The following is an 11,486-nucleotide window of genomic DNA, read 5'->3' on the forward strand; positions in this document are numbered from 1 at the left end:
TCAGGCCACGATAGTCCACTGTTAGTCTCCACTCACCATTAGACTTTCGCACTGGCCATATGGGACTATTAAAAGGTGAATGAGTCTTGCTGATCACTCCTTGGCTCTCCAGTTGACGAATTAGCTTATGGATGGGACTCAGGGAGTCTCGGTTGGTGCGATATTGCCGCCGGTGCACAGTTGTGGTAGCGATCGGCACTTGCTGTTCTTCAACCCTCAGCAACCCCACAACAGAAGGGTCCTCTGAGAGACCAGGCAAGGTAGACAACTGTTTAATGTCCTCTGTCTCCAAGGCAGCTATGCCAAAAGCCCAGCGGAACCCTTTTGGGTCCTTGAAATATCCTCTTCTAAGATAGTCTATGCCAAGGATGCACGGAGCATCTGGGCCAGTCACAATACGGTGCTTTTGCCACTCATTACCGGTTAGACTCACTTCAGCCTCCAATACAGTTAACTGCTGGGATCCCCCCGTCACACCATAAATACAGATGGGCTCTGGCCCTTTATAGCTTGATGGCATTAGAGTACATTGTGCACCGGTGTCTACCAAAGCCTTATACTTCTGTGCGTCTGACGTGCCAGGCCATCGAATCCACACAGTCCAATAAACTCGATTGTCCCTTTCCTCCCCCTGGCTGGAGGCAGGGCCCCTCTAGTCCTGGTCAGAATCTTCATTTCTGTGTTTAAAGGACTGCCTGCTGGAAGTTGGAGCAGCAAACCTTTCAGAGAACTCCTTTTTCCCAATTGTTTTCCTTTGCAATTCACGTACCCGTGCCTCTAGGGTCGCAGTAGATTTTCCATCCCATTTTCTCATGTCCTCTCCATGGTCACGTAGGTAAAACCACAGGGTGGCGCGGTGTGTGTGCCCACCATATTGTCTTCCTTGCATAGATGAACGTTTACCCCTAATAGCTGAGACACTGGTTTGTACAGGTGGGGAGGAAAATAAACTCTCTTTAAGTTGGTGGATCTCTTCAGAAAGTTTCTCCAAGGTATTCTCTTTTAGCTGGTGGACACTAGTTCGTTCAGGTGAAGGGGAAGATAATCTTTCTTCAAGTTGGTGGATCTTTTCAGAAAGTTTCTCCAAAGCATTCTCTTTTAGCTGGTGGACACTGGTTCGTTCAGGTGAAGGGGAAGATAATCTTTCTTCAAGTTGGTGGATCTTTTCAGAAAGTTTCTCCAAAGCATTCTCTTTTAGCTGGTGGACACTGGTTCGTTCAGGTGAAGGGGAAGATAATCTTTCTTCAAGTTGGTGGATCTTTTCAGAAAGTTTCTCTAAAGCATTCTCTTTTAGCTGGTGGACACTGGTTCGTTCAGGTGGAGGGGAAGATAAATTCTCTTTAAGTTGGTGGACCTCTTCAGAGAGTTTCTCCACAGCTGAGACACAGGCCTTTAGGGAAGAGGAGAGATTTCCTTCGTACTGCCGGAGTATTTTAGTCACTTCATTCACTGTGGGATTCTCCTCCGTTTTCCAGGCTAGTATTGCCAATGAGTTGGCATATGATGATGGGGCACTCCGTACAAACTTCCGCCACATGGGTGGTGTACACTGGACTGCATCTGGATCTGTGGATGTTTGTGCGTCATCTAGGTCCTTATAAATTACTTCCCGTACGGCCAATTCCCTCAGGTACTGAATTCCCTTCTCCATGGTGGTCCATTTGCTTGGTAAACATACAAGTTCTTCCTTGAAGAGATACCTTTCCTTCACAGCTGACAGGAGACGCCTCCAGAGGCTGCGAGATTGTGCTCCATCTCCAATTGCTTTGTCAATGCATGCGTCCCTAGCAAGGGATCCCAGCCGCCTGGCTTCCTTGCCCTCCAATTCCACATAATTGGCTCCCGTGTCCCAGCACCGGAGCAGCCAGGTGACAAGCTGCTCGCCTATACAGCGACCAAAATCTTTTCGCACATCTCGTAGCTCACGCTGGTATAGAGTCCGGGTAATTACTGTTGATTTTCCGACATCCTCATCCTCATCTTCAGTCTCCTGCACCTTTGATGGCTGGTATGGAGTCCGGGTAGTTACTGTTGATTTTTCGCCATCCTCATCCTCATCTTCAGTCTCCTGCACCTTTGATGGCCCAGCCTCGTCTTCACTTCGCCCAGACTTAGCAGAAGACTGTCTGCGTTTTAAACGACCTGAGCCTCTATACCATTTTTTCACCTTGTCTACAGGGGCAACTTGCACTGCTACAGCTCGTTTCTCTGACCCAGCCACAGGGTCTGCCACAGGGGTTGGAATACCCTCTGCGTGGTCAACTTGAACTGCTACAGCTCGTTTCTCTGACCCAGACACAGGGTCTGCCACAGGTCTTGGAATACACTCTGCGGGGTCAACTTGCACTGCTACAGCTCGTTTCTCTGACCCAGCCACAGGAGCGGGAGCAGCTGCACGAGCTGGGGCAGCTGCAGGAGCTGGGGCAGCTGCAGGAGCTGGAGCGGCTGCAGGGGCTGGAGCTGGAGCGGCTGCAGGAGCTGGAGCTGGAGCGGCTGCAGGAGCCGGAACGGCTGCAGGAGCTGGAGCTGGAGCAGCTGCAGGAGCTGGAGCGGCTGCAGGAGCTGGAGCTGGAGTAGCTGCAGGAGCTGGAGCTGGAGCGGCTGCAGGAGCTGGAGCGGCTGCAGGAGCTGGAACTGGAACGGCTGCAGGAGCTGGAGCTGGAGTAGCTGCAGGAGCTGGAACTGGAGCGGCTGCAGGAGCTGGAGCGGCTGCAGGAGCTGGAGCTGGAGTAGCTGCAGGAGCTGGAACTGGAGCGGCTGCAGGAGCTGGAACTGGAGCGGCTGCAGGAGCTGCAGCTGGAGTAGCTGCAGGAGCTGGAACTGGAGCGGCTGCAGGAGCTGCAGCTGGAGTAGCTGCAGGAGCTGGAACTGGAGCGGCTGCAGGAGCTGGACCTGGAGCGGCTGCAGGAGCTGGAGCTAGGTTGCTAATAACATCAATTGCAGCTCGATAGGCACAAGCCAGACCCCAGCACGCTACAGTGATTTGTGTCACTTTGGAACTGCCAGAGTCATGACACCTTTTTTTCAAGCATTCTGCCAGCTTTTTAGGATTTTGCAGTTGTTCAGGGGTGAATGTCCAAAACACTGGAGGTGACCACTGCTCTAGAAACCTGCCCATATCCTCCCACACTCCCTGCCACTCGCAACTATCCCGCCTCAAGACAGATCTCCGGATGAGATTCCTAAGTAGTTGTTTAACCCTCCACAAAACCTGAAGCGCATTCAGGAGACATAACAACAAGAGCAGGCTGGTCTGAGTATCCCAAGGATATTCAACATCTCGGAGAACCACCGTAACTAACTCGGGGGATAAGAGGGTGGTGGTGAAGGAGAAAGGGAGAGTGAACAGGTAGGGAAACATGTCTTCCCCTGTCCCCTTCACAGATTGGCTCCCTAACGAAAACAGGCAATAGGTGTAATTGCTAATAGTTTCCGAGATATGGGTTCCAAAGTATAGAGTCGACGTCAGTGCTGAGTACAAATACCAGGTTAAAGTCGTGACCAGATATTTCATCATTTCATAAGCCATTGTTACACCGCACAGTACCATAACAATCTTAAACCAGGGCCCGGAAAGGATAAACAGTGCAACAGGGAGCACATACAGAAAGTAACGCACCATAAAACTCAATTTGGAATACAGGTACAGCAGACTGGAGATTAAGGCAATCAACATCGTGACTAGCAACTATTAAGCAGGTCCAATACTTATACCAATTTTAGTTTAACACACTCTGGTCAGATTTGTCGATATCTCAACCCTTCGGGCCCCACGTTGGGCGCCAAAAAGACTGTTGTGGTTTAACCCGGCTGGCAGCTAAACACCACACAGCCGTTCGCTCACCCTCCCCCCTCCCTCTCTGGGATGGGGGGAGAGAAACGGGAAAGTGAAGCCTGTGAGTTGAGATAAAGACAGTTTATTAAGACAGGAAAATAATAATAACAATAATAATAATAATAGTGATAATGGTAATAGTATTAACAATAATAATGTGTACGAAACAAGTGATGCACAATGCAATTGCTCACCACCCGCTGACCGATGCCCAGCCTATTCCCGAGCAGCCGGCCCCCCCACCCCGGCCAGCCACCCCTATATATTGTTTAGCATGACGTCAGATGGTATGGAATACCCCTTTGGCCAGTTTGGGTCAGCTGTCCTGGGTCTGTCCCCTCCCAGCTCCTGCTGCACCCCCAGCCTGCTCGCTGGCAGGACAGAGCGAGAAGCCGAAAAGTCCTTGGCCTGGTGTAAACACTGCTCTGCAACAATTAAAACATCAGCATGTTATCAGCGCTCTTCTCATCCTAATCCAAAACATAGCACCCTACCAGCTACTATGAGCTACTTAACTCTGTCCTAACTGGAACCAGGACAAAGATGATTCAACAAAAATCATAGCAGTCTGGTTTTTGCTCAAAAGCAGATGTACAGCTTCTGGAATTAATGGAATAGAAATATACTCTTGTCTGCAGACAAACCCACTAATCAGCAGCTGATTTTCACATTAAAGTTAAATGTTATCCTAAGACCTGTTGTATTTCATTCCAGAGAGGCTATTTTACAGTTACTCAATATATAGACTGACATAGGACACAATATACAGACATGTGATCAGGTTATTTTAGAAAGAATGTACTTCAGTCACTATGCAGATTGGCAGTGGCTTCCAGGATTTCTGGCTGTATATATCATAAAAGAACTCTTTACTGGAGATGTGTGTTTCTCCCAGTCAGTCTGTTCAGTTTTTGTGTTCACTTATGCCACAGCCTGCTCACCTAGAACATGACTGTTACCTCAAATGTGTACCATGAAGTCAGGTGTTGTCTAAAAAGGGTACCTGGTTAACAGCTTAGATCTGCATGACATGCATAAATAGAGAGCACTGCTGGCCAAAACTCTATTCACAGTAATAGAAATATTCTCACACCGATCCAACCGGAATCTACTCGTGCTTTTTACTTCCAGCAGTTTAATTCATACCTGCATAGTTACATAAATGAAATACCTCCATAGCTCTCTCAGATTATATCCCTGTGCCCCTTCACAGCCCAATGAAGTTCACATTATAACACCTGCAAAATTAAAAACCTTTATGAATGTACAAGCACCCTGATTTTAGAGATGTATTTTTAGATAAATAGAGGAAGAAGCCTGCAAACAGAATGGTACACTGCTGCCCTTACTACTCTTCTATTTTCCCTATCCAATTTAACTTTTTTAGACTGCTTCTGATTTTATTTTATTTTTTTATCACGGTGCTTCTTATGTAACTCCTGCCTCAGATTAAGAATGAAAACAAACACACACACACACAAACAAAAACAAACAAACAAAAAAAAACATGCACCATCTCATGATGCTAATAAAAAAAGTCTCATCATACTAATGCATGATCATAATAGCAATAGTTGATGTGTAGTTTCAGAGACTTCTGAGATAAGATACTTGATATTGCGTCATATACATATGACTAACACAGTCACAGACACAATTTTCTCATTAGTCATGTTGCTTTTCTTTTGAACTGCAATTGCTCATAGATTAACCTTTTGTGAGCTTTCCACTTTAGTAACTAGATTACTTTCTGGAGTTCATGCAGTTAATTTTGTGTTCTGTAGCAGTTATGTAGTTACAAGATGTTGTCCCCTCCTCCAGTAGGACTGCTTTCATCAACAGTGATTTCATTCAGCATCATAATGCCTATTCACTTAATTCACTCCCTCAGCTTCCTTGCATTTTCTTCCAGCTTTGATAACCTGTATTATTATCAACTGCAAACTTTGCTCTGTTTATTCCATATCCTTAATTAACGAACTAAACAAAAATTATAACCCTGCTAAACTGCTGCCATCATACAAGCTATTATTTTGTTATATTCTAATGGTGGTTTTTTTATTTTTTTATTTTTATTTTTATTTTTATTTTTATTTTTATTATTTTTATTTTTATTTTTATTTTTATTTTTATTTTTATTTTTATTTTTATTTTTATTTTATTTTTATTTTTATTTTTATTTTTATTTTTATTTTTATTTTTATTTTATTTTTATTTTTATTTATTTTTTCCACATAATAGTATGCAGAAACACACACCATCTTGTTCTTAATTGGGAATTTCTTCTGGCAGGTTGGCTTTTTTTTTTTTTGTTTTCTTTATTGGATTTTGAATGTCACTAGAATACTCCATGGAATAAGAACCATACAATATTAATCCACTGATATTATCCAACAAAATCTACTTCACAGATATGCAGAGGTGAATCAAAATAACAGGAACCCGTTAAAAGACACGTTACCTGTACTGAAGCTGTCAGCTGAATATATACGTAAGTACTTCCCTAACAAGTTGAATACATCTTACTAAGACTCGGTCAAAGAATAGCTTAAAATAAATAAATAAATATATAAATTAAATAAACAAACAAACTGCACATTATTTCATCCTTCACGATTCTTCCAGTTCTATATAAATCCAATTATTTTGGATTTTAAATAGCATTAATTTAATGAAAGAATTCATATTCATATACAAATATACAGTAGTAAACCAAATTAATCAATCTCTCAACCTCTGAGCAATTAACTTAAGCTTTGTAAGTGAATCCAGGTGTCTCCAACAGTTCAATAAATCAAGTCAGCAACTAGGACTTAGAATATGATACAAAATAGTTTATGTATTAATCCAATAAAAAAAAAAAAGCCTAATTATTGTGAAATTCAGGACAAATTAGGCCTACTCAGAGAAATGCATTGTAGACATGCTGAATTTGTCAGAATTTCTCCAGTGAACTAAGCCAAAATTCTCAAAACTGATGGATCACAGATATTTACCTATCACATTGTGATGCTAACTCTGATCTTGATGTCTAAGCAAAGACCCTGGTTGCTGATACCATTCCCACCTAAATTTTACAGTGTTTTAAATAAAAATAAATCTTTGCCTTAGAGCATTTCTGATTTTTCCATTTCCTTTGATATTATTTTACGTTTGATATCTTTGGGAAAATAAATACAAACAAATCTTTGAAAGGACATTAATTTTAGAGGAACTCATACCCTGGATGACTATATTACTCATTGTTTCTATATTCTCCTTGAAGCCTTATAGGTTCATCAAAAATAAGCTAGCATTTATTTGGCACATATTAAACCATCAAGTCCAAGTGAAACGCTTTGTTAAATATACATCAAATGTTTCATTTTGAGTGTTAACCTTTTAACAAAGGAACTTTGTTCTATGTTCTATGCAGATTGTGGTATCTTCAGCCCATACCAAAATTAATTGTCAGAAGAGTTATAATGGTCACCTCACCATAACATTGTATTGAAAGTGTACGTGCATATGTGTCTATTTGTTGATGACAGATTATTGTATGTCATACTTCGTAAAATAAATGAACCAAGAAAAATATACAAGTAAATAAAAATAAACCATTAATTTTTAAGCAAAGCATCAGCTATGTTACATATCCTGACTTTAAATGCATAAATAACAGGAGTTTTAGACTAGACTTTGCCAAGCTTACAAGTTAATTCAGGCTTAAATGTCATTGTAATCTTCATTTTGAATATATTTATATTAATTTAAAATTAAAATTATGGTCCAACGTGTTTTCAGCTTTCTGTAATCCTCATTGTTTTTGCTTACCAAGAACTATAATCTTTGATCATTCAACTATGCGATCCCTGCTGTCAGGTACACCTGTTTCTTTCCAAAGGAAGAACATGAAGACTCACAGAAGAATCAACAGCTTAATGTCATCAGCTGCATGCAACATATAAAATGTCAAAAGGCGGGAAGTAATACTGCAGAGTATTTTTCAGTGCAGCAAAACCTGAATTCCTGGCTAAGAGAAGGCAATGCAAACAGAGCTCGTTACTGGATATAACTGATAAATTCTGATCTTGTTAGAAGATGCCATTGGCATGCACACACACATCTTCTTCTCTCATTTTGTCTTTTTTATAACAATGACATTGGCACTAATCAAACTTTTGATTAAACTCTAATTCCTAGCTTTCAGCGGAAAAAATAGAGAACTTCATAATAATTTTTTTGAGTAAGATAAGCTACCAGCCTCCAAAAAGCTGTGTTAGAATTTTCTTAAAGTGATGGAATACAGTATTCTTAAATTTGAGCTAATTAATTTACATAAAGATCACAGAGTAACTTCAACCAGTAGTGACTTCTAAATAGATTATGTGCCAAAGTATGCTTCCCTTAAAAAAATTCAGTGTGGATGCAAAAAATTCAGTTGTGGAAGCTGTGGACTCCCCATCCCTGGAAGTATTCAGGCCAGGTTGGATGTGGCTTTGGGCAACCTGGTCTAGTGAAAAGTATCCCTGCCCGTGGCAGGAGTTTGGAACCAGGTGATCTTTAAGGTTCCCTGCAACTGTAGACGTTCTATGATTCTATGATTTTGATCAATATAAAATGCTCATAAATGCTTCAAAGAAAGAAAAAGAACCTCCCTGTGCTTGGTAAACAGTAAAAAAAAATTAGGCCATAACTAATGTTATAGTAAGAATACCTTTATATGAGGTTAATAAAAATTTAGCTGTCAGCAAAGACAAGAAAATGTTTATTATGTCAGCTAAGTAGGAGATATACCTGACTAGAAATTTAATCCAATCACACAGGAAACTTGTTCTCAGTTTTCTTATACTTGGAAACACAAAGAGTTTTACCTCCATTTCCTGAGGAGTTTTATCTTATTTAAGGGTGTATTCTCAGTAATATAAAGAACTAATACTTTAATACTACAATTTTATTATTTATTTTATTTTATTTTATATTTTATTTTATTTATTTTATTTTATTTATTTTATTTTATTTTATTTTATTTTATTTTATTATTTTATTTTATTTTATTTTATTATTATTATTTTTTACTTGTGAACTCCTTATGCAGGTTCTCTGTGAAGTAATCACTTACAGTATGTAATCACATCCTGAGGGGTCTGGAGAACAAGTCTTATGAGGAGCGGCTGAGGGAGCTGGAGTTGTTCAGCCTGGAGAAGAGGAGGCTCAGGGGCAACCTTACTGCACTCTACAGGTACCCTAACGGAGGCTGTAGTGAGGTGGGGGTTGACCTATTCTCCCACGTGCCTGGCAACAGGACAAGGGGTAGTGGGCTAAAGTTGCGCCAGGGGAGGTTAAGGTTGGGTATTAGAAAGAATTTCTTTACTGAAAGGGTTGTTAGACATTGTAACGGGCTGTCCAGGGAAGTGGTTGAGTCACCATCCCTGGAGGACTTTAAAAGACGTTTAGATGTAGAGCTTAGCGATATGGTTTAGTGGAGGACTTGTTAGTGTGTTAGGTCAGAGGTTGGACTAGGTGATCTTGGAGGTCTCTTCCAACCTAGATGATTCTGTGATTCTGTGATTCTGATGTTACACTTGGCTAATATACACAGCAAAGGGAAGAGAAATACTAATACACACACAGGGGGAAGGAAATGAAGTCTCCCATTACTCTTCAGTTTTGTTCCCTTGCTGCCTCTTTGTCTCAGCATAAAGGGACAAATGACCCTTTGAAGACTTCACTCCATACTGTTTCTGCATTACTTGAGGGGATGGTTTTTATTTTTTATTTTTTGTACTCGATTCTAAGGTGTCTTTAACTTCAGTGTACTAGCTTATCACCAATGTTGTTTACTGTGAAGTTCTTGTTCTTTTTGTATTTTAGTATTACATTATGCCACTGATGGAATGTCTTCCTTCCAATAGTTTTCTGTTGACTAGTATGCTAGTACTATGACATGTACAGCCAGATGTTCCTTCATATAGTTTCTTAGTAGCATTTCTCTTTGAAGATTAAAAGACACACAAATAAAATCCTAAACAGAAAGTAAAACAGCTTATTTAAGTATATTAGAAAATGCAAGACAACTAGGAGATAAGAAATGTTGCATAATACCAGACAGCAACTCTTATCTGTATTAATGATGATGTTGTGGGTTTATATGTCAAGCAAGAAGATTCAGGATTGATTTTGAACTTTAATAATAAATGAGAAGTAGAGTTCCACTGTTCAAGCTTCTAACCAGAAGATACAGTTATATTGAAAATGTAGGTGTTTTAAACTTCTTGAGAATAATGTAATATACCTTCCACTTTCCCAAACCTTAATCAAACAGTAAAAGCTCTTTCTGCCTTGTAAAGTGAAAGGATTTTGATTTCAAGAAATGTGTAAAAGTGTATTGAGATTTAACACAATATTATTGTATAAAGGAAAGATAAAGGATGCAGCATGACAGGTAAGAAGGTGTTAATAAAGGTCAGCTACTGAATCAAAAAAAGAAAAATAATTTGGGGGGGGGGGATGAAAGAGTGACAAAAAAGACATTAGATTTTTAGCTGTAACAATCTGTTTCTAAAGTCTACATTTTGTTTTTGGCCTTCTGTGGTAGTTAGAGTGAAATTTATGTTTCAGAAGATGGGAGATTTGTCAGTCTAAGAACTGAAGAGGAACAAAATAATAAATTTTATGTTTAAAGTTACATGTATTCAATTTACCCTTCTTTTAATACACACCCATGAGGGAGATAAACTGTACAATTCTGTGATACACAGTAATAATAAATGTGAACTGACACTTTAGAGTAGTAGTAACACAGTGCTAATCACTGAGACCAGCATTTGGCTGTCCATATCAGCTGGTGTCAACTCCATTAGGTGGAATTGCCCTCACAGTGAAATATAAGCAAGAGGAGCAGGGGAAGAGTTCTGACATCTTCCTTCTTCTGTTCAGAGACCTGAATTAGTCGTACATCTAAAATATTTTTTTCGTTATTCCCAGCAAGATCTGTCTGATCTGACCACACTGCAGCTTCTGGATATTTCAGCTTTTAATAGGTCTATTCCAAATAAAGTTTAACTATTATTTTCATGCTATCATATGCCTGAACAGATCGTCTCAAGAGATATTCACCCCAGTTACCAGAAGCCCTGATACTGAAGAAGTAAGCTTTCTCTTGCAACTTGCCTACAAGAAATGTAGACAATAAATAAATAAATAAATAATATATATATATATATTGCAATAACAATGTTACTTACCACAAAAGTAGTCACATTCATTCCTACAATTATCGCCTGAGAACCTGCATCAGCAAATGGATATAGTCTCCAAAACCATGGCTTAAAATCTCCCCATTGCACTTTTTCCTCTTCTGTTTTCCAGAAGATATAATAAATATTGTAATGAACATACCAATTCCCTTATTTTCCTTCTCTTTCATTTGAAAGCATTAAACACTTCTAATTCTCTCAGCATGTAAAAAATGTTGCCACAGAAATCAGATGTTTTATTGTACGTTTTATTTATCATTTTATTATTTATTATTTATATATTATTTATTTCTTAATCTCAGCAACTTCAAATTTTTGTTTAAACCATTTGCCTTTTTATATGAATTTCCCCTGGAAAGCTGATTGTCATGAAGACCATAATTTTTTCATCACTATTTTGATAGAAATTTTGC

The 11,486-nt window shown here is 39.7% G+C and overlaps 1 protein-coding gene across 3 annotated transcripts; it reads right to left on the reverse strand.

The window, feature by feature from the left end:
• Positions 1-650: 650 nt before the first annotated feature.
• Positions 651-4,374, reverse strand: LOC308188664 (uncharacterized protein). Of its 3 annotated transcripts, none has more exons than XM_080577988.1 (2): positions 2,893-4,374; positions 651-2,592 (listed from the first exon to the last, which is right to left on the reverse strand). In XM_080577988.1, exons 1-2 carry the CDS (start codon positions 3,674-3,676, stop codon positions 653-655), a joined length of 2,724 nt encoding a protein of 907 aa, XP_080434114.1. In that variant the 5' UTR covers positions 3,677-4,374; the 3' UTR covers positions 651-652. The 3 variants fall into 3 exon arrangements, with proteins under 3 accessions (XP_080434114.1, XP_080434113.1, XP_080434112.1); XM_080577987.1 differs by having other exon boundaries at positions 651-2,718; XM_080577986.1 differs by having other exon boundaries at positions 651-2,748.
• Between the last annotated feature and the right edge of the window lie 7,112 nt (positions 4,375-11,486).

The sequence above is a fragment of the Anser brachyrhynchus genome (assembly GCF_964034855.1).
Source record: "Anser brachyrhynchus genome assembly, chromosome: 2".
In the NCBI taxonomy this organism is placed as follows: Eukaryota; Metazoa; Chordata; class Aves; order Anseriformes; family Anatidae; genus Anser; species Anser brachyrhynchus.